Source organism: Buteo buteo, chromosome 18 (genome assembly GCF_964188355.1).
Source record: "Buteo buteo chromosome 18, bButBut1.hap1.1, whole genome shotgun sequence".
NCBI lineage: Eukaryota > Metazoa > Chordata > Aves > Accipitriformes > Accipitridae > Buteo > Buteo buteo.
Window position 1 is genome coordinate 15,609,238 of NC_134188.1, and position 24,726 is coordinate 15,633,963.

Genomic DNA, 24,726 nt, shown 5'->3' on the forward strand with positions numbered 1-24,726 from the left:
TATGTTGATTAGATACCTTCTAAAATTGTCCAATATGTTTGCTTAATATTCTTTATCAGTGTGGAATTGAAGCATTGCACAAAGCCCTAGAGTAAAATGGCAGGATTTTTTTTCTCATTCTCTCTTAGTTGTATTCTGCTTTATTATTCACATATCAGACTATCTTGCAGCCACTGATTTTTCTGCCTACAGAAACCAATGTACCAATGAACCAATGAAAGTCAAAGCTCAGCACTCAGCAAGGAGGTGGAGTGGCCACTCCACTGGCTTCTGCTCCAGCAAAGTCTTCTGAGTGGATTGGCCTAGACCTGTGGTGCTCTTCTCCTTAACAGAAGGTTTCTAAATATTTGACCCTGTTTGATGACAGCTTGTGTGGACATAATTACCTTACTTCATGGCAGTCTGTTACTCTTTTTTTTTAAGTTGTGGATTTTTTTTTTACCAGAACTGGCCAAAGCATAAGTTCACCTTTTTCTTTTTTATTCCTGGAAGATCAAGACTCACATGGATTTTAAGTAGACTTATTGTTTGTATTGTGAGACAGATTTTTAGTGTAATACAGAGGGAAATCTCTTACTGAGCAGAACAGAGCTGGAGACAGACAGTAATATTTAGTTGTTCTCAAGTACAGTTTAAGCTTGCACAGCCTGAAGTACTTTAGAGTGCCTTTTACTTGCAGAGGTGATGTGGAACTGATTCTTTTCAGTCTCCATATATCTATTTCATCTCTATATCAATTAGAGTTGCATGTCGATGAAGTATGTTCGTGATGATAGTAAGTAAAATCAGGAGTTTGCATCAGGAAGATCCAACTAGGGACCTGTCATGTTCTGATTCCTCTGCATCACCAGTAATCTGTGAAAGCTGTCAAAAAAAAAAAAAAAAAAGAGCAGGAAAATTGAATGCTTTAAAAGGAATAGGGAGTGGATGCATTTTTTTATAAGTTTAATTAAACAATCTTCAGAACTAATTGCTTGAGGTGGTTAGTAAATCTAATGAAGAATAATGATTGCAGTTCTTTTTTCCCTGCTTTTTACTCTGCAGAGAAAGCAATGATTGTCTAGGCTCAATATAATACCCATGTTATTAAAAAATGGTCAGCAACACTAAAAGATGACCTGCTCTTTGTACAGGTTTAGCCCTGCTTGCTATAAAATGTGTGAATAGAAATCTGGCATTCTTGAAAATGGAAAATTAATCCAAGCTCTGTATGGCAAGTCCATCTAGACATACAGCTTGCGTTCCTCCTGTGTTATTTCCAGTTCTTGTACTTCAATGGCCATCTTTCATTCTGTTGCTGGGTTGTTCCAAGGGAAAGAATGGTTCATGGCAAAGCAACTGTATACACTATATATAACTATAATATTTTAATTTGATAAATTGTTTGTTATGTGAACACTCTGAAGTTTCTATGGTTTGAGGGATCAGAGAATCCCTGAAAATAGATGGTTTATCCATCAATAGCCAGGGGAGTTTGAAAACAAGAGAGCATGCCATGTCAATTTTCTGAAGTCCTTTTTAAGTACCATAAAAATGTTGCATCAGATAAGTGATATTCCTTTGAGAGAGCAAATTTATGTTTTCTAAAATCACTTGACAAGATTCCTTGCTGGAGATTATGAACTGTGGTAAAACGGTGTTGAGTGAAAGATGAAATGGGATATTGGCTAATTCCCAGGAACCAAGGAACAGCCATAGATGGATATTTTCATAATGGAAAGGAGCTTAGAATGGCATAATCCAGCAGCCTATTCCTGTCAAAAGGGGTATTTTATTATACTGCTGGGCTTCTTCCCATCTCAGGTGGGAGACAGTTGAAGACTGATAACAGCACAGAGAGGAGAGATAAAGGCTGTCCTACATCCTGAAAAAAATTGTACCATGTGCTCTGGGAGAGTAAACATATCCTCTGTATTTCAAAAATCAGAAATGGAAATGGTAGATGGGCTTTTTTTTTCTAAAATATAATCTGGTTGGGATTGTTGGATTTTAGGGGTAAATCTCTACATTTATTTCTTACAACTACAGCGCCAGAGAATTTAAGCCCTGTTTACCTGGGTAGATAGTTATCTGTCTGCTGGAATCTGGTGTATCTCTGTGCAAAGTTTGCACAACTTTCCCCCTCTGTGTATTCCCTGGGGAATTTTGAAGTAGGGTGCCTTTTCTGCATGTTCTGGTTTGGTTGATTGTTATTAACGGCTATCTTCTAGGCTCAAACCATGTGAAGTGCAGCCCATCGCTGCCCTAAATAGTGTTCATTGTATACATAAAAACAGATAACCCAAAGGATTGGGAAGCATGGTGCATTGTTTTTCAATTTTTGTTCTAGTATTTTAATTTTATTGTATATTATTATTTCCAGGCAATTTATTAATATCTGCTGGCAGGTTTTGAATATGGATAAAGTAGGTGACAATATTGTCTCTAATGAGTGTTGGTTTAAAAATAAATGAAGGAGTTAAGAAAGTGCTTGGAGAGAAGCATTTTACAAATGAGGTTAATTATCACATACGTCAATAAGCAGAGTTCAGTTTCTGAAAAAAAACCCCAAACCTCCAGCACAATGCACAAGGACTGTGGTAAAGGGCAGAAAGGTACAATTAAAACAAACTGAAGAGGAGCAATACCAGCAAGAGTGTGAAGTTTCTCTGCTTTTAAAATGTCTTCCCAAATGTGGCAGCTTTACAAGATGAAATGAAATTAATCTTTAAACATGCAACTCCACTGTTATCAGAAGGCTAATGCCTCAGGACCATAATAGGACATCTCTTCATATCTGAGGCATAACTTAAATATATCCTTCCCCAGCATTGCTCTAGTTTTCTTTCTCCTTTTGATTTTTTTTTTATCAACAATATTCAACCAGGACTTTTTCTTGTCCCTCTGTGTAGTTTCCCACAGATCTGCCTATCCTAGCAACCAAACAGAATACTCCATGAGATGCTGTTACTAAAGGCTGCTAAGTTAGGGGTACCCATCATTTCACAGATTTAGGCAATCTTTTACATGCTGCACCTACCTACAGTGTTCACTTGTGGTCATTTGGAGTCATGGCCCCTGTGGTTTCACAGCTGGGATTTTGCTGGAGCTCATAAATGCAGAACTGTACTTGAGAGTCCTACCTCTTCAGCCCTTACTCTTTGCTTTGTGGATATGAGCTAGTGACTCCTAATGGTGTCACTTCCCTGACCCCAGACAGCCTGAAACTGTAGCTCCACGAAATATGAACTGCCCAGTTATTCCAAATTAGGTATCTGAGGTTTCCTGCCTTTATTTCAAGGTCGCGTGGTCCCAGCAGTGTTAAGCCTTACAAGTAGTAAAGTGCTATTAAATGGGATTAAAAGTACCTCACTGAAACCCCATGTAATTGCATCTTGTGGTTTTTTTTCTCTAAAGGTCAAGATACGCTATGCAAAGTACGTTTCGTACATTATTGTGTGTTCAGAAGAGGGTAACCACTCTTAGAAAAAGGTTCTGAGCTGTGCTGTCAGATATTTTAAAGGACTTGAATTTCACACTAGGCTTGGAGAACACAGGGGAAAATTTTCCTCAGCTGTTTTTTTTACAGTTAATTACTCTTGTAGGTAGAAGTTCATCATCAGAATCATGAGGCTTATATCAGCGTTCTTCTCTAGCTGTGAGCCATAGTTGTATAAGGTTTTGAAAGGCAAGAAGGGGTGGATGTAGAAGATGATAGATGATGATATAGTAAATCAGTCTTGCTGCAGAGTTTATTGGCTGTTGCTGCAGCGTCAAGAGCTCATGCCATTCAGCTTTGACATTTCAGCTCTGGAATTTGCTGATGAAGAATGGACTGCTACAGAGCTAATGAATTAATGGTGGATCTCCCTGTCTTTCTGATACATTGTACTCAGATGTTAGTGTCTTTTAAAGCTGTTGTTTAATTTCAGACATTGATATTTAAGACAAAGGAACCTAAATCAACATCAGCTGTCTGAACACTTGAGTTCTTCAAATTCTAAAGAAAAATTCTAACTCAGGCCAGTTTCTAATCCTTACACTTATTTGCACTAATCTCTTCAGTGTATTTTTCTCTTAGGCATGAAGTGATTTTATAAACATGAATCCATTAACTTTAAATTACCACTATACTAAATCAGATTCCATGTCTCTCTGATAGATGCGGCTTTACTCAGAGGAGCAATGCAAATGTAATTTTATCTCTAGTATATAGATGTACTTTCCTGTTGCCTAATTTAATAATCTTTATCCATACTCAAGTTTATGTAACACAATGCTCATACAGAAATGAATTTTTATTAAGCTACATTTTTACAGCATGCACACATCTATGTGATACTTACAAGTATTAAAATTATTGGTGTAAATCCAAAGCTATTCTAAGTCCTAGTCAATGAATGAGAAAAGAAAGAGTCCTTTGAAGAGGTTCCTCTGCTTTTCTTGTTTTTGAGACACCCGGAGGAAAGCTGTTCACCTCTCAGCGTAAGCTGAACAGCCTCAGAACCCTAGAGAACATGCCACTGTGATGTGCTTGTGGTGGGTTGACCCTGGCTAAATGCCAGGTGCCCAGCAAAACCGCTCTATCACTCCTCTCCTCAACTGGACAGGGGAGAGAAAATATAATGAAAGGCTTGTAGGTCAAGATAAGGACAGGGAGAGATCACTCAGCAATTACTGTCATGGGTAAACCAGACTTGACTCAGAGAAAATTAATTTAATTTATTACCAAGCAAATCAGAGTAGGATAATGAGAAATAAACCCAAACCTTAAAAACACCTTCCCCCCACCGCTACCTTCTGCCCAGCTCAATTCCACTCCCAATTTTCTCTACCTCCACCCACTCCCAGCGGCGGAGGGGGACAGGGAACGGGGGTTGGGGTCAGTTCATCACACCTTGTCTCTGCCGTTCCTTCCTCCTCAGGGCCAGGACTCCTCACTCTTCACCTGCTCCAGCGTGGGGTCCCTCCCATGGGAGACAGTTCTCCATGAACTTCTCCAACGTGAATCCTTCTAACGGGCTGCAGTCCTTCACAAGCTGCTCCAACATGGGTCCCTTCCACGGGCTGCAGTCCTTCAGGCACAGACTGCTCCAGTGTGGGTCCCCTGTGGGGTCACAAGTCCTGCCAGAAAACCTGCTCCAGCGTGGGCTCCTCTCTCCATGGGTCCACAGGTCCTGCCAGGAGCCTGCTCCAGTCTGGGCTTCCCATGGGTCACAGCCTCCTTCGGGCATCCGCCTGCTCCGGCGTGGGGTCCTCCCCAGGCTGCGGGTGGAGATCTGCTCCCCCGTGGACCTCCCTGGGCTGCAGGGGGACAGACTGCCTCACCATGGTCTTCATCATGGGCTGCAGGGGAATCTCTGCTCCAGCGCCTGGAGCATCTCCTCCCCCTCCTTCTGCACTGACCTGGGGGTCTGCAGAGCTCGTGCTCTCACATCTTCTCACTCCTCTCTTCTGGCTGCTGTTGCACAGGTTTTTTCTTCCTTTTCTTAAATCTGTTCTCCCAGAGGCACTACCACCATCGCTGATGGGCTCAGCCTTGGCCAGCGTTGGGTCCGTCTTGGAGCCGGCTGGCATTGGCTGTATTGGACATGGGGGAAGCTTCTAGCAGCTTCTCACAGAAGCCACCCCTGTAGCCCCCCCTGCTACCAAAACCTTGCCATGCAAACCCAATATAGTTCTCTTTACTGGAATGGGGATCAGAACAGATTATAATAGCAGCTGTTGGAATCTGCTATGGGTTACATAAACAGCTACACATCTGGGAGTACCTTTACTGAATCTTTCTACTCAGTGTAAAGGATTCAAAAGGCGAACAAGTACCTCTCCTCAGTTCTACCTGTGGTTCAAGAAAACCTTTTCAGTCAGGCATGTATATACAATTATATATATGATTAGGTATGTACATGATTTATATATAAAAATATATATAAAAGGTGTAAATTACAGACCTCACAGTATCCTGTCTCCAACATGGGCCAAAAGCAATGTCTAAAAAACGCTATGAGACTAGTGAAGACAAGAAGCCATACTTTCCTAGCTTTCTGCAGTTTACTGCAGACCTCAGAAATTTGGTATTTAGTACCAGCAGTGGATTTCTGTTTGCTGAATTTAGCTCATTGCCCCTTGAACCTATTGTTAACTTCTAGCACCCATAGCATTGTGTGGCAGGTTCCACATACTAACTGCACAGTATAAGGGAGCACCTCCTTTCACTTGTTTTGGACCAGTTATCTGCTAATTTACTTACTGCTCTATTTTCTTCAACTTCCTTTGTAGGGAAGAGTTACAGGCTCTGCTTGTGCTTGTTCTTCGAAAAAAAAGGGAGAACAGGCAGTATAAGTCATCAGCTCTCCCTCCAAGTGCTATTTAAAAACATGCCTATGTGTGGTCAAAATCACGAACATGACAGAAGGAAAATACATGCTATAGAAATGCATTATTGTGTTGCCAGATAGTTTTAAATACGTTGTTCTGTCAGTTCATTGGCATATGCTTTCTAGAGGGAAGGTGTGCGTGTATGTATGTGTGTAAACAGGGCTTTGCTCTTTCTAGGGTCCCAACCATTCTTTTGGATTCTCAGTAGCAGAAGTTCAGTAGTTGCCGTATGATGACTCAGAGATTTGAGCAAGAGAGTCGTGCGTGACCAGTCCTGGGGGCAGGGAATCAGATTAGGGGACCAACTGCAAGCATCCCATTTCTGAACTGTAGACAGTGGATAGTAAAGCATTAAATACTGAGAAAATAACCTGGTCTTTCTGGACCCATAGGTTTCAACCTGTTTTCTGTTTAGTATTCATTAAAACTAGAGATGTAGTTGCTTTCAGGGTTTAATGCAGATCAGCTGAAGGACCACTATTACTTATTTAAATAGGAATAATATGCCCAGGTTCTGTTTATGTGGTTGCGATGTGGGCAACCACAACACAGAGTTTGATAGAGAAAATCCACATGAAATTACATTGTCTGTTCTGCTTTTCACCTGTCTTTTAGATTATCTGTCTATTCAATTCATCATCATCATAGGTAGATCATTTATCTATTCACTTGATGAGTGAATACAAAGTGTTGATTGAAAAAAATCCCTATTTTTTTCATCATAGGCTATTGTTCTGACTGATAGAGCTCACGATATAAATATAATATGAGGCAAAACAGGGTGGTGCAATGGATGGAAGGAGAGCACAAGGAAACAATGAAGTTGTACTAAGCAATTTGGTAGACAGTAGTCTTTGTGGCACAGACCGGTATTACTGTAGGTATTTGTTAAGGAGCATTAGTCTATAGATTTCCACACACATTAACATGTGACGTTAAGGGTGACATTAACCACTGTCACCACAAGAATCAAGTCTCCCTCTCTCCTCACTCCCTGCCACTGATTCCTGTCCTCATGCTACCTCCTGCCGTGGGCCAGCACAAGTGTTTGCATCTGTATGATAAACTGGGTTGGAGAGCTGGGCTTAGGGTAAGCATTTTTTTTTTCTCCCCAGAAATGTTAATCTTCATTTAGATAAGCTCCTTGATTGGGGTCAGCCTGGAGATGCCCCAGTACTTATATCAGAGTAACATATGGCATGGTGTGAGAATAGCAATGAGCTGCCAAAACAGAGCAGAGGGTTGGGAGTGTTTCTGCAAGAATGCACATGAAACAACATCCTGACCTAATTTACTAAGCAGTTAGTGAAACTGCTGCACCGTATAAATTATGACAGTATACAAATTAACCTGTTTAGTTGAATAGAAACCAATTTTAATCCTTTTGAAGATAAAAAAGATTGTATTTGTCCCTCCATCTGTATGGGATCAAGATTTTTGTGTCACCAGATTTGATTTGGAGAGATGAAACACTGAACCTTGTCTGTAATTTATAGTTTGAAAGACAGTTTCTCTTTAAGAATCTTAGAGATTCCAACAGGGGAGTACCAAGATCAAGTTGTTTGTATATAATAGAAGTTTACTTTGTTTGTATACAGTCTTAGCTTTGGTACAAGTGGTCTATTTTAAGTGCTTTTATTTATAAGCAATGGGACACAGCACTAAAGCACATACTACATGGTTGCATAACATTCCAGAGATCTATATGAGAAGTGGGGTTTGCTTTTATTTGAACTTCTTGTCACTTTGTTCCTAAGGAATGCTGAGAAAATAACAAGGGCTATCTTGTTGACGTCTGCTACTTCATTACTAATGTAATAATGTTCTGTTTATAGAGGCATGTTTGTCATAGCCAGCTGTGTTTGTGTTACAACCATTATATTGATTGTGATCGTTCTAACTGGACAATTCTTTAGCTTCATTTTAAAAAACATCACCTGTTAGCTTTAGTGATTTAGTCTACAATTCATCAAGAATAGTCTCATGATAGTAATAATGAGAGAATAGTAATAGAAAGAAGTGACATTAGGAGAGTTAGGGCAATTTCAGTGGTGGATCTAATATGACCTAGATAGACCTTTTCAGTGGGCTCATACCTAGGTAAATAAATGGATCCTAAATTGCCATCTCACATAAAGTCAGACCTTGAATTTTTAGATTGCTAACTGCAGTAGCTTATTAACACAGAAACCCCAGCGATAATTAATGGAGAGGAGAAGCTTGCTTGAGGCAGCCAGTCACCTAGCAATTGTTACCTACAGTAGTCTTTGTGATAGCAACATCTACTAATAGTCATCTCATAGTGAGGTGAGTAATGAAAGCTGGTAACTCACTGGAGATTGTGAGCACAGCAGACTGCTTGCATAGCACATATACTGTACAGTATTAGTAGGTCTTTAAAAGATGTGGCTTGAACTGGACAGCAAGCACTTGACCAGAAGACTGTACTTTCGAAAAGGGAAATAGTTTCTGGCACTAACAGAAGGAACCTCAAAAAGAACCATCAGCTGCAGTGACAAAGTTAGACACTGCCTGGTGACTGAGGAGTGAACAAGGTGCAGGACATTCAATCTTGCAAAACATGAAAGCTCAGATAGACCTATACAAATTGTTTAAGCCTCAACTCCAAAGGCATATAGATACCTCTGGAATTGCAGAATGATTTACTTCATCTCAAAATGGCTATGCATAAGACTGTAGGAATAGGTACAGAATTTAGCATATCCCTTGGAATATGCTGGAGGTGTAATGTCTCTATAAACACATGGGAGTGAAGGCTGTGATGTACTTTAGGTATTCCATATAAGAAACACCAATTAGCAAAGTAGCCAGCTGTTAAATTTATGCTAAAGTCATATTTTTTATTCCATTTGCTTCTAACTTTTTTTTTCCAGTCTTGTAGCTAAAATGCTAGCCTTAATTTGAATTATTAAGACTTTTTGATCTTTGTTTGACTGTTGCTGAAACTGACAAACTTTGGAAGATCTGTTTGCAGAAGGGTAAATGATGTAACAAAATTATGCAGTAGGCACCAAAAGGTACTTCCTGGAAAACATGTAAGGAACGTGGAGCTATAAATTTTTTATTGAGAAGTTGGCTGTAGAGGGGAATACTGGTGTTATCAAGTGCCAAACTTAGTGAGGAGTTCCCTCTGGTGGGCGCACACCGGTATTTGCCACCTTCTGCAAGAAAGTCTGGAAAAAAAACTCTTCCTGGCTTTAAACAACCTCAGAGTAGCACATTGATCAAATAATCTGTGAAACTAGGCAATTACACTTAAGTTAAAGTGTGTTTTAAACGGTGAATGCATTCAGCATTTTTTTTTATAGTTGAGGAAAAATGTTTGCGCAAGTATGTATTAGATACAAAGGAACTAGTTTTGCAGATATAGACAGACACCATTCTGAGAAAGATCAAGTACTGGAAAATAACAATTCAGTTTTTTAGTAACGACCCTAAAATTAGATGTCAAACTTATATTTAAGGCTTATTGTCAAAAGTTTTCAGCAGCCAGCATGAAATTATGCATGTGCTCAGGATCTTAAGACCTACAAAACCCAGTTCCGTAGTAGTCTTCTAAAGCTTAAAATTACACTAATCCTCAAAGAAAAGGATGATAAAAATAAAAAGCTATCTTTTGACACTCCATACTAAGCAGTCTCAGCCCGTTTCTGTGTCATCTGTCCTGCCTTACCATCCTATGCCGCTTAATCTGCTCTGTTTTCTTTGCCTTGCAAGTATGATATATAAAAGGTTCTGGGCTGGTAAAGCACTCTCTTCTCTCCTTTTTCATTCTTAGGAAAGAATTTAAATCCCATTCCCGTGTTTAAAAGCTTCAAGCAATCAGAGTGTTCTAACCTTTTATTTGTTGTTCCTGATAAATCTCCTTTAAACAGACTCAGTTACAGTTTTCCAGGTTGCCTTTCCTCTTTGGGCCATTTTTCTCCAGACACTGTTTTCCTAATTATTTCCCTAAACTCTTCTATTTACTTGTCATTCCTGTTTCAGTGGTGGGCAACTGCTTCATCAATAATGAGCCACTGGTTTTATTGCTGGAGTGAAAGAACAGGGCAGAAATTTGGGGGCATGACAAATGAAATGAGGAGCCTGGGAAATGGTTGGCTGCCCTATGTTGTGTGCTTTCTCTCCATCAACCATTTAATAGCCATTGAACTACTTTTCAGGGAGAGAGAAAATCTTTTGCTATTTCCTGAAGAAAATGTTTCTCAGACCATTACCGTTCCAGGTTCACATCAACAAATGTGAACTTTTCACCAAGCTGTGGACAAGGAAGTACTCTTTAAAATTAAATTGGTTTTAACTGCTTCTGTACAAAAGCATTTGCACAACATAACCTATCAGCTTGGAGTAAACACTTCTCAGCAGTATGTTAACAAAAAGGTGTGACAGTCCAGGTCTCAGAAGTGCCTCCAGGGCAGTCCCAGAAGACACATCAGTTTCAACCATAATTTCACATAACAGTCTTAAAGATGATGTATTTCATACTTGGTGCTAGATGTGCATCTTCTGATAAAAAAACACCACACAAGTAGAAATACTCTTATCTGTACTTTTGAAGTGCTGCAAAATGAAATACTTAAGGGATGTTCATTATGGACTTTTCTCACTTCTAATGCAGTCATTGTCACTGATTATTTGGAAATTTTATTGGAAATGTCCACAACTGGTTTTGGCTTGTTATTTACAGACCACTTCAGCTCTAGCCTGCTTATGATTTAGCACTGGCTTCTAAGGGTTACGGGGGAGCTGTGGATCCTTATACCAAAGTGGGTGTTATTAAGAAGCCTTTCCCATTGATCCTTCCTTGATCTATTTAATGATAAAAATCATTCCAGTTAGAAAAACACCAGAAAAAGAAGCCATCTTGCCACCTGTAAAAGACAAACCTCTCTCTGATGCTGTATGGGTCTGCACTGTGCTGAGCTCAGACCTGGGGACCGTAATAACCAGCGCCCTGACTCGGTGTGAAATGGGCCTTTATCAACACTCAACGCTTTGCATACCTTCAGTTTGTACAGGCTCTGACTTCCATGATGAGATTCAAGCCAGGGAGTTGTCATGGTCTGTAGTTTGTCACTAAGTTCCTGAGAGAGACGTATCTTGTGAGAGCTGCATGCCTGTGCTTTGTAGTAGTAGTAAAGGATGTGGGACTGTTACTGCCTTTAGCGACTGACTGATAACGGAGAACTGCAGAAGAAGCATGAGTGCTGAATAACAGGTTCTGAGGGGTTTGTCTTCTCTCATGAGACAGATACGTCCCTGTTAATAATTTTCAGCATCAAATTTTAGACAGTAGGGCTAGCAGAGACATGGACATCTTAGCCAAATCCTCTCCACCAAGCAAAGTCAGCTGTCCCCTAGCCATTCCTACCACTTGTTTCTCTCAGCTGTTCTTCCAGATCTCTGGTAATGGACAACCCAAGTTTTATTCAGATATTTGTTTCCAGACGTTCACTGTCTTTACCTTTAGAATTTTAATCTAATCTTCATTTCTACAGCCTATCACTTTCTGTCCTGTACCATGGCATTGCATAGAGGTTCAGACCATGTGTCTGTCTAAGCTCACATCCTATCTCTGATTGGACTAAATATATATTATTTAACTTTATACATGTTACTATATATTTTATATATATCAATATGTAATTTTATAAAATACATGGCTTGCAAATTACATATATTATTACGTTATATACTACATATATTGTTATATTTTTTATATAGGTATATGATGAAGAAAAGTAGAAGAATAGAACATTCAAATAATTCTCTTTCCCCTGAATTATTTTCTCACCATCAGGTTTTAGGAACTTCGGAGCTACAGGTTGCCTACCAATCCCAGACCTGAATAGAGATAAATTATTCCCTTCTTTTTACACCATTGCTTTGAACACTATCTTCTTTCAGTCTTGTCTAGATTAAATGAAACCTACTTGTACTTCATTTCATGTCTTCCAGACCTTTGATCAACTCTATAGCCAAACTCTAAGACTAATTGCAGTTGGTCCGTATTGTTCTCGAAGTGCAGGGCCTGTGACCACAAGTTACCCCTTCCAAACTAACCTAGGCCATTCCCATCTTTTAATGGGTGCATGCTTTTTCTTACTTAGGTGCAAAATCTTTTACTTCTTGTTTTCAAATAGCATAGCATTTATTTCAGATCAGTTCTTGTCAGGCCCAATCAAAATGCTAGCCTTGCTTTCATCCTGTTTTCAGTTCCTCTCAGACTAAGTTCCTATGCAAATGTAAAACATGAAGTTTCTATTCCATCATCCATCATATTTAATGAATATATTAAATAATACAAGATCTAAGTCAGATTTTCTGAGCAAATTGTCTTTATAACCTTGGATTGATAACTACAGTTTTCCAACCAACTGTGGTCCCTCTTCATAATTTCATTCAGCCTCTTTCTCTAGTTTGCTTGTTAGAATATCATGTGTGACAGCATAAAAAGTCTTACTAAATACCTGTAACATATATTTGGGTCCCTCCTGGTTCACATGGCTTCTTATTCTCTCACAGAAGGGAATTAGATTGTTTCAAGAAAATTTATTCTTGGGTGTTTGGTGTTGATGGTCTTCTTTGGTATTACTTCTTATCTGATCTTCTAGTTAATTACTAATTATTGACAGTTTACCAACAGCATATGAGAATTTGAAAAGGATTTGATTTTGATTTAGTTAACGTTGGCTTTTTTTTTTTTTTTTTTTTTAAGAAAAAGATCCGTGGCCTTTCGAGTTTTCCGGAAGCTCACCCACAGAGGTGATTCAGAGGTGATTACTAATGGTTTCAACATTGTTTCAGATAGTTACTTGTGTTTCAACAAGCAGTGGATACTATTGTCATGTTTAGTAATTGGCCAATTTTCAAAATTCTTTAACTTCAGGATATTGAGGAGCTTGTGATTAAGGCAGTGTGGCAACCTAACTCTATGTTCTCCCTTTACTTTGCTCTGAGAATATTTATCTTTATGACTTTAACATTTTTCTTTAGGATGCTGCCAGCAGTCTCAGCCCCCTTTTTTCCTTGACATGCTTCCATGTAGATTTGCATTGCTGGCAGTATACATGAGTACACATTTATTTTCTTTTCATGAGAACTACATTATGTCTGATTTTGCAATTAATATATACAAGTAAGGGACTTCAATGTGGTGTCTCTTGCTAAAGCATGGTCATGAAGACAGAAGCATAATTGGATTTTGTGAGTTTATATGTTCTCATTTCCTAAGAAGTTGTATAGTCTTCTTCCAGAGGTAACAAATTCTTGAAGGTAAGCCAAACCTCAAGTTTAAATGAGATAACAGAGTACTCTTACACAGTAAGTTTAGAGTATAATAAACCCTTTTACCTGAGTAAAGGAAAAAAGAGGAGGAGGCTATCCTGTCACTATGCAAGGTCATTCGACCTCTAGCAGCTATTGCAGACTCTCCTAAAAAGCTTTTTACTTTGCGTTATGATGCTGTGGATGCTCACAATTGTTTCCCATGCCCAAACTTTCCCAGCTCCACAACTCTTAGTAATGAAAGTCTGTGTCCTCAAAGGGAGTTGAGGGTTGAAGTCAGATCTTTCAACACAGTTCTTTCAGTTCACAAATCAGAGACTCACTGTCTGACACCTGATTAAGGGAAGTCAGCGAAGGCAGAAGACTTAGCTCTGGCTCACAGAGGAATATGTAATGCCTAAACAATTTATTGGATATAAATGCACCAGAGAGATAGCCAAAGATGTACATTTCAACACAAAATAGTTGCTAATCATTTTACTGCAAACACTGACACATGGGATTACTGTATAGTTTAGGAAGGTGCACTTGAGCAGGTTTTTGTTCTGTGGGAGATTTAACTGCATGGACATAGCGGGAAATGAGATGAGTTTGATTTAGCTCAGCAAAATAAAGGTTAAGAGGGGATATGATTGCTATGTGTTTGTGTGTGCAGGTAACCATTGTCAGGGGAAAGTGCTACTTAATTTGAAATACAATTCTGGTTCCTGAACAAAAAAAAAAAAGAAAAAAAAATAAATTGGCCATTATTAAATTTAGGCTGAAAATTAGATGAAAGTTTCTAACTGCTAGAACAATCAAATTCTGGATTAGTCTTTCAGTGGAATTAGTGAGAGAAAATAAAATTCCAGCAAGACAGCAATTTCCTTTAAGGCAGAGTCTGATATTTTAATGGGAATTGTTTGAGACGGTATCTGTACTTGTAAGGGACTTGACTCCATCATCCTTTGGTGGTCTATGTTCCTACTAAATTATACACATTTAAGGAGGCCTTAATCTCACTTTATCAGCTAGGATTCTTTTTTAAACAATGGAAAAATGCAGGTGCTCCACATGAAAATTTATGCTATCCTAAAATAAATATTAAATGTAGATAGGAGAATTGTCTCTCCTGTATCTACAGAGTAGGTGAAGATGACTATTTTATACTAGAATCCTACTGTTCCTATGGTAGAAGTGAGATGAATAGAATACCACCCTATATAATTCACAAAGTCAACCTTATTAAGCTTAAACTGGAGAATATGGTAGAGACTGTGTGACCCCTGCTGCTCTCTTGTGTTTAATTTCTTATTTTGTAGAACTCTTTCCTGTAACATGGTGTCCAAAATGATGATGGTATTCCAGGCTTGGCCATGCTGGCGGCTCTTACTAATAAGTAGTAATAAGTATGGTCATTTAGATCGCATTTCCCACAAAGTGCATTAATAGTCTGTTGCAATGAACAGTTATTCAGTAGTCTGGGAAGGTTCAGGTTTCAAATGGCTTTAAAACTTATGTGGCCAGCATCTGTGACAATAGGTGCTAAGATGGGCTTCTTTTTGACAAAAATGGACTGAAAAGACCATAGTAATGGTGAAATAAATGTAAGAACATCAGAACATAGCAGGACTGAACGTACTCTTCCGGATCATCAGATTCCTTTCCCTGTTCTTGGAGGCAATCAAGTATCTTACACTCTTCTTAACAAACTCCTGAATTATATTTACTGTGTGTATCTAATTAAGCAGAAATAATGAAGTAGAACAATTTGCGTTCTCTGTTACTATTAAACTTACTTAGATTCTTGTGCTGCAAGAACCAGTTTTAATTACAGACCCTTAACTTTAATTAACTGTAATTGCAAATGGGCAAAACAGGAAATTTATTTCATACATATAAAGTATGTTGATGCAGGGAAAATTGATTACACTGAGATTCTAGAGTTCTGCATCAGATGTTCTACAGTCCATCAAAGAGTGCAAAAATCTTCTATTTCATTCTGTAATAAGTTCTACTCCAGAATATGAGCTGTCTAGGGAACATATGTACTTGATCTCCCATTTAAGCAATTATTTACTTCTAAATACAGGCAAGGAAAGAGGAAACTGGACAAACAAGCTAATTCTAAGTATTCTTCACTAGCAATGATTACTCTTTGTTTTGATAAATCATACTGAATGTATTTCTGGAATAGAAATATAATCAGTTTCTGTTATTTGAAAAATGAAGGAGAAAGTATTTAATGAACTGCAGTTTTTGGCTGGTCAACTGAAGTTGTTAACATCTCAGGAAAACTTAATGACTGTGATCCTGTTGAAGGGTTTGTTTCCTTGTATAAGGATCAAATGGTAGCAAAATAATTTTATACTGGATTAGTTTTGCAGGGTGCATAAAGATATGTATTCTGAATCAATGATATTGTTACTGTCAGTTTAAATAAGATCTGAAGCTACACTGAATGCATTTTTATTTTTTTGAAGGTGTTTTCAAAAATTATTGTTTTATTTTTTTATGGACTGAATTTATTGTCTGTTCAAATAACTTCAGTATAAATTATTTAAATGATGTTTAGCAGTAAATGATTGCTGCACAGATCATGAAGAAGGAAGCAGTTCAAGATAGATACGGAATTTGCCAGCATGCTGCTCAGTAGGACAGTTTCTGCATTTCAGATTATTGTGCTACTGCAATTCAATGATTAGTTTATTCAAAACTGAGAAGCCAATGGGTAGCTAAGAAAGCTGGAAAACCTGTTTCCTATGAGTAAAATTTCCCCCAGTCACTCCGCACTTGCAAAGGTGATAGAGAGCAGCCTTACAATGACATCCGCCAGCTCCCTCTGTACCCTTGGATGCAAGGTTTAAGGATTGTGTGTCCAGTTGGCTTAATTGTAGCCCAGGTCAGTCTTCCTTCAATGTAGGTAATGCTTCACTCTGCTGGGGACCTTTGAGGTCTGGGGACAGACCTTACTGGTGAAAACTGAGGCAAAGAAAGCATTGAGTACCTCAGGCTCACCTGTGTCCTTCATCACTGGGTCCACCAGTCCGTTGGCAGCATCCAGCAACATGGCTTTTTGGATAGCAGATATTAGCAGGAGGAGCTTTCATGTACACAGTCACTACACATATGGAAGGAATAGGAAAGAAACTAATGGAGTAAGAATTGGGGGAGATAGACCCATGATAGCAGTTGGAGCAAAACAACAAATGTTTCTTAAAACATAGTGGTTTGGGTCTTTAGAATGAATTGTGAAATAAGGTAGAGGCAGCATGAATGATCTGGGGATTTCTAAGGTGAGAGATTCTGCAATGACTTTTGTTGGAAGATGGTCATCACATCTTAAAGTCTGAAGAGACTCTGGAGGGGGAAATTGCAGTAGCCATGATGAGAGTTAGTAGGAGTACAGATAAGGACACTGGTAGCAGCTGATATGCTGACATATGCTTGTGTTAATTCAAATCTTTCAAAGCCTTTCCTTTGCTAAATGTAAGAAGTAGATTAAAGATCAGTACATGATAGACACTGGTTCCTTTACTCATTGCCTGCTTCTGCTGCCAGTTGAGTCAGCTGCAAAACTCACATTGAGAAAATATTAGCGCCTGTGATGGCTTTTATTGAACAGAGCAAAGAACTATGAACGGGGCTTAATACTGCATAGCTTCAGAACTGATCAGGATATAATAGAATTTTTTAGTTTAATTTCATTAATTGGGCTGGGAACTTGAACTTACGTAACGTGGTTAACCTGCTGTAGAACATGTCCTGCTATTGCATTTCAGCTGGAGTTGTCTGACTCCATAGCAAACACTGAAAAGAAGAACCATTCATTTGAACAATGAAACTTGCATTTTATTATTGTGACGGTGGTTACATTTCAGATGAAAAAATTTAAAGAGAAACTGAGCAACTCCAAAAAAACCTGATTGTAACAGTTTATTCAAGTCAAGAGCTAAATTGCACAGTGGCTTTTCAGATAGAGGTGGATGCTTTCCCCTTTTGCTACGCAAACTTGCTTAGCCCTGTGGAATCCAAACAGCATTATTACTCCTACTGTGAAAGAAGTAGAAAAATGAAATGCAAGTCAAATATAAGTCAAATAAGAGGTTGACTATATAATATCAAAGCAATCTAAATGATGCAAGCGCAATTATATCTACATATAACTATTACATATAATAATTCATTTAATTATTTGGTATTTTGTAATAAATAGTTTTTCCAAATCGTTAGTAGAGAAACGTGTCTTCTTTCAAACAACAATATTTAAATGCCAGCAAGGCATTCTTTAGTTTTATGTGTAAATTAATTTTGAAAAGAAACTTTTTTATTAGTAATAAATAGAAATCCTATGAACTGTGGAAGTGTAGCTCAGAAAAAAAGCTATATTCTTTTTATTTTATATTTATCCTACTTTTCCTGTATAGATGTGTTGAATCATGTAAGCTTGCTATATTTTTCTAAACTGAAAAACCACCTCAAAAGTATTCCTTTTTAAAGTAATAATTTTTAAATGTCACCTTTCTTATCTGTATGTCATCTGCAAATGCTCTTTTTGACCAAATCATGCTTTATTCTTCCTACTTGTTTAGGGCTGCCTCCTATGATGATTTTACTAGTTTCTTGCATTTATACACTCAACTACAGAATAGAAAAAGTGCAAAGCAGTATGCCTCAAAGAAACAATATGATCATTCATTAAAAGTTCAGGAGAAGAAAAGAATCATTAAAACAACTTTTCTATATCTTACTGACAACTGTCCAACACAAATATATTTGTTTTTTAAATATTTACTAAGAAAGAGTAGCAATTCACAATTCACTGAACTCCCATGACGTCACATTTGTAGTAAGTCTTAAAAGCAGTACAATCAAAGTTTTTGTATCCATTTTTTATACATTTGTTCTTTTACATTAGAGAAACTTTAATTTTGATGAGTTAAGCTCTAAAAGCAAACCATGTTTAATTAAATTTGAAGCATAAATATACAAGACAGATAACTATACTATGTACTGTTTGTTTTTACCTTAGCTCTAGTTCATTTCACTATAAAAATGTATTTTTTTCCAAGCATTGCACAATTTGGATATACAAAGGCAATGGTGAATGAAAACCAGTTCTGATCAGTTGATCAGAATCAACTAAACATTTTTTCTCAAAATTTTATGATTATTACACTGAGCCTTTTTTTTTTTCCAGGAAGCTATAAATGTAGCCTGATTAAAACCCTCGACTGTAGGATTAACTTAATTAGGGTATTTAAGTCCTTCATTTTTTGAGAACTAACTCTGTTGTGGAAATTAAGGAACTTGTCTCCCCATGGTCTTGCTATGGTCATCTCTTAAGAGTTTTTCAGTGCAGAAATCTTAAAACTCAGCAGCTTTTAAAATTTCCCTTACATTCTTTCTCATTTCCCCCCCTCATGTTGTCTTTAACTTCCTTCTCTTTCCCATCTCCCACCTGATTTTCACCTTACCAATACAATCTCATATTCCATGTTTGAAGAAGCTTTTCAGAACCACATTACAGTCCTTTAAGGTATAACTTTCAAAACTGGAGAGTCTGGCATTTGCTTTCTCTGCTGTGATATCCCCTTTCTATCATTTCATCCCTGTTCCAATTTAGTACATGCATTTACGGTAAAACACTTGTAGATACATCAAAAGACTGTCTTCCGTTTAGTGAAATTCAGGTTTTGGCACGAATATTGTCACTAATGCCGGTAACATTTTCATTCTTTCAGTTTTCATGTTTTTTTGAAACCTCTCCAAAGGCTGTTTTTTCAACAAATGTAATTTTTTTTAATTTTAAAATATCTGGAAATATGTATGGAAAAATTTTAACCAGCCATATAGCATATTCACCTGTAAGACATTAGCATATATCCACACTCTATGATATGGTTTGAACCCACAGTAACTGAGACAACCTTTGTAGAGATCTTGAGGAGGAGAAGAGGATGGAATCTAACTTTATTCCATATCATGAAATGATAGACATAGTCTAAACTAAGGCTGTAAACTTGCCATTGTAGCATGGTATTAGTACTGTCTGCATATTGAACGATGTTACAGTTGTCAATTTTTATATATTCCACATTACATACCTGTGATTATCTTGCAAAAAAATTGTCCTTATAGATTTAAGACTTTGGCAATTTTAAGCACTTCCAACGCCGAAGAGGACTGTATCTCTGGAACTGAGAAGGCAAAAGACAAAAAGGAAATGTATACTAAAGTTAAATATAAACAATCTAGAAGAATTAATATCTTGTAATGTTACTCTTTGTGAAGACATTTTGAGTCATAAAGGACTGGTTTTTTTCCTGTCATTTAAATACTTAAATTCATATTCATTAGTATTTAATGAATAAAATATTGCTCATCGTTATTATTTTGTGGGAAATACTGAAAATAGTGAAGTGTATTTGAGGATATGTATGTAAAGAATCATTAAGCTACCATTCAAAAAGAAAAAAAATATGAAGTTGTAGTAAATATTATGTAGTTTAGCAGAGTAATTCTAGGAGATAAAATTATTTGCAATTGAATTTCTATTGAGGATTGGAATCTTAGCTGACTGAAATAATAGAGTAATGAATTAGATTTTCTTCTTGTTAAAGAGCACGTAGCATATTTTGTAACATCCCTCAGCTAACTTAGCTTTGATATGGTTCAATTTATATTTTAATAATTAATAATAATCAATGAGGTAATTCATTAATATGAGAGGTGAGGAATGGCTAAGGGTTTCAGTAGTAGAAGTAGAAGAATGGACAACATTTCAGCGCTATCATGAAGCAAGAATCAGCAGGTTTTGTAGTCAAGCCACTGAGTGGAGGAATAAATAGGATATCAAGGTTATGAACTGTAGTAATGAAAAGGATGGTGGAGATGGGGAGTAATGGATGTTGTACAGTGTAGTCGATATGCTTTTATCTTGTTCAGATTCACTTTATGACTGAGCATTCAATTATAGATGTCAGAAAAACATCAACAGGGCGAGGAGGAGAAAACCAGATCCAGAATGTAAGTTAGATAATTGCTGAAGTAGTGATGGGGGTAAGAATAATAAGAGCAAGTGAAGTCAGCCTGCCTGCTTTTCTGAGGCAGAAGGGAGTTTAGACCGTTCCCATGTTTGTGTGCCCTGCTGTCCTGTGCAGTCCCTTGTCCCTCATCCCATGACTGCTGATTCCTTTCACGCCATGACTTGTCTTCACTCTGAGCTGTGACTTGGCACCAACATAGACCAAGTAAAGAGCTTTGGATGAATGGCACTCTGAGGGGATGGTGGCTTTCAGAAGGGCCACCTGAGGGCACCTAGGCTCATGTGGTGTCACTGGGACTCCTCCTACCAGCTGAGCAGATGTGGGCTATTCTCATTCCCTTGTGTTGTTGATTCCAGCTGTCTCTGGGCTGAGGCAGTCATTGCATGTCATCACTATTCTCCAGGTCATCTTTGTATTTAAAATATATATTTAAACAATGAACTGGAGATCTGATGTTCTTTTTTTTGATACCCAGCTGTTCCAGTGAAGGCCTTCAAAATATCTGCTAGATCTAGCAAAGGTGTCAGGAGGACATTCATCCAGAGGAGATGTAGTTTCACTCTTGAAGTAGTTTTCAAACTTAGCTGAATGTTGGACATGTTCTTGTAAGCAGAAAGTGAAATCTTAGCATGTGAAAATGTTATAATGCTTTCTTCTTTTCTAGATTAAAATAAGAAGCACTTTTTTCATGAAGTGATCATGCATATCAGAGGGATGTGTGGGATACCAAATGATGATGAGAAATTTGTATAGAAGAGTGCTGGAAAAGCAGAGAGGGGGTGTCTATGAAAGCTGAGAAAGAACCTTACCTTTAAAACTGTTATGCTACCAATGTAACATGAATTACAATCCAACTTCACTAAAAATTATGCAAAAGCAGTGAAAGACAAGATAGGGAAAAAAGTGTAGTCTTAAATGATGATTGACTAGGGCTTTTTCTTCATCTTGAAATAAAGTGTAGCTGGCTACTGATTCCAGGGCTGTGTAGGTACAGTGATTACAAAATGCATCAAAGTCAGGGTTTTGGGTGTCCCTGCTGCATTAAAAATACGCAGCAGAAAAATGATTAAAATATTTTTATTAATTATTATGTAAAATGGATATGCCCTTGCATAAAACAGAACTAATAATTTCTCTATTTCCACACAGCCGAGGCAACGAGAATAGACTAGCGCTACGACGACAGACCATTCTCCGGGAGAAGGGGAGGAGGCAGGCCAGTCGAGGGCCAGCATATATGTTTAATGACCACTCAACAAGTCTTTCTCTTGAGGAGGAGCGCTTTTTGGATGCAGCAGAATATGGAAATATTCCAGTGATTCGCAAAATGCTGGAAGAATGTCCCTCACTCAATGTGAACTGTGTGGACTATATGGGGCAGAATGCCTTGCAGCTGGCAGTTGCCAATGAGCACCTGGAGATCACAGAACTTCTGCTGAAGAGGGAGAACCTGTCTCGGGTTGGGGATGCCTTGCTTTTGGCTATTAGCAAAGGTTACGTTCGGATAGTAGAAGCCATCCTAAACCATCCCGCATTTGCTGAAGGCAAGAGGCTTGCATTGAGTCCTAGCCAGTCAGAGCTCCAGCACGATGACTTCTACGCATACGATGAAGATGGCACACGGTTCTCCCATGACGTTACGCCGATCATTCTGGCCGCTCACTGCCATGAGTATGAGATTGTCCACACTCTGCTGAGAAAAGGAGCTCGGATCGATAGGCCACATGACTATTTCTGCAAGTGCAGTGAATGCAATCAGAAACAAAAGCATGACTCTTTCAGCCATTCTAGATCCAGAATCAATGCCTACAAAGGTCTGGCCAGCCCTGCTTATCTGTCTTTGTCCAGTGAGGACCCTGTAATGACTGCCTTAGAGCTCAGCAATGAGCTGGCTGTGCTTGCCAACATTGAAAAAGAGTTTAAGGTGAGTAGAGGGATACTGATTCTGACAGACACAGAATTGCAAAGTTCTATCAAAGGTCTTTCTCCCATTCCTTGAGCAGTAAGAGACCAGGATCATCTTCATAAATCAGCAGGATAACATGGGAAAATATGTAATTGTTTAATTAATGGAAACTTTAAATCTTTGGGAATGTCTTATTGCTGTGTGCTGATTGTAATTCACACTGCTTATGTAGAATGTGGCAGTGAACTCGTTTTCCACTTTCTATCAGGCAGGATAGTAAAGAAGGCCCTTCAAACCCACGGGTGAAGCTGGCTTAGGACAAGGGAAAGAGGAGACTAAAGTGATACAGTTTGGTCACTTACGCAAGACAAATTGCAGGATTCTATTAAACCCTCATGCATTCTCATTATTTTCTCGTTGTTGGACTGAAAACTTTTTCACTCCTTGTAATGTTTTGCATTTATTCACAAAAAGGACTCTAAATAATGTCCTTCGTTTTCTTTTTTAATGTTCTGCTTTTGTCTGGTATTTCTACTCACCTGTTCCTCTTTTTTACTTATTTGTACTTAGTTGTATGTGAACTCTGTGAAGTTAAAGAGGTTTTCAGTGTTATATAGAATTTTTAATGTTTCACAAATGCATGATTTTGAAAAAAAACTTAATAGTTGAGACCCCGAGATTCAAGGGCCCTTAGATCCTTGAAGCATGAGTGTTCTTTGGGTTTGGGTTTTTTTTTTGTTATGTAGATACAATGGTGCACAACCTACAAAAACATTTATCACAGTTTATTTGTCTTAAGACAGTAAGAATGTAAGCTTTCTGCTCTGAGTAAATGCAAAGTCAGGCCTTGTGCAAACATTGGCAGTATTAATTATGACTTAGATTAGCTAAAATCCCTTGGACTGGGTTTACTTTATGGGACCTTGTTGAAAGCAGATGCTACTATATGATAACTACTGTGAAAGAGCAAGATATGTAGAGTTCACTAGCAGGAGATCAAACCCCTTCCAAAGCAGTAATAGAATAATTTCCAACGTTGTGTTAGGAAGAGTTCGAAGTTGCCATGATCAATATTTAATGTTAATCTTCTTAGCAGTGACACAGTTCGCAAGGCCGTGAACCTGTTTCTGCTCAGCCAGCCTGAGCTGACATGCTGCAATTCTGAATGAATTACTCCTCACTAGTGCTTATAGGAGTATCTTTGTGGCACCAGTCTGTTGAAAGAAGCTGAAATATTTCTTGGAGAGGGAAAAGACGGAGGAGGAATGTGTAAGGGGATCTTAAAAACAGCAGCTAAACAGCTGGAATAGGAGCAGAGGAGAATTTTTATTTTGTATCAATAAGACAGAATGTTGGGAAGAGCATTTCAGCTTAATGCAGAGGATGAATGTCTGCCCCATGAAGTCCCTAGCAGAAATCTGATATTTCATCCACTGCTTTCATGTACAGTTCAGAGAAGAGTATTTTAACCACATACTCTTGTTTCTTTCTCTTTAGCAGCTGCTGAAGATGTGAACAAAAGCACTTGATTAACTTAAAGGGGAGTAAATTTAGAACAGAACAGAAAAACATTTTTTATACACCATAAATGCAGCCTGTTAAGTTCACAGCTATGTTGAGATAAATAGCACGTCTCATTTGTAGGGACTGTATAGCTCCGTTTACCGCAGTTGGAGCGACACAAGCTAAGATTATTATAAAGATAAATAAAATCATCATCTGGAACAGTCAGGAAGAAGTGTCCTTCAAATGTATGCTGCAGTATGCAACTGGTGAGATGAACTGGGAGCGCAGTATTTGCCCCTGCTGCTGCCAGGGCAGGGAATGGAACACACGGGTGAGGAAAGGTGGGCTGGTTCAGAGACCAAGCTTCTGCAGCTTCCCTTGAAGTGCTGTGAGGAGATCCTTCCTCGGCGTGACCTGGCTCATCTCTGAGTGACTTATGGTTTTTTAGTTTCTCTTTTGTCTCTGTGCCTTCTCTAAAGTTAGAGCTCCATTCTAGTGTAGTGTTGTATAAAGAATTGCAACAGAGATTTTGAGATACTGTCCTGCAGCAGAAACAGGAGGCTAGACAAGAGACAGAGCAGCTCCATGTTGCTGAGTGTTAATCAGCCAAGGTCTACTGGG

At 38.2% G+C, this 24,726-nt stretch overlaps 1 protein-coding gene across 1 annotated transcript in view; it reads left to right on the forward strand.

The window, feature by feature from the left end:
* TRPC6 (transient receptor potential cation channel subfamily C member 6) overlaps positions 1–24,726 on the forward strand; it is a 108,668-nt gene that overhangs the window by 43,201 nt on the left and 40,741 nt on the right. The window contains exon 2 of the mRNA XM_075050047.1: positions 21,843–22,617. Within this exon, the coding sequence (XP_074906148.1) occupies positions 21,843–22,617 (775 nt within the window). The remainder of the gene's footprint in view (positions 1–21,842; positions 22,618–24,726) is intronic.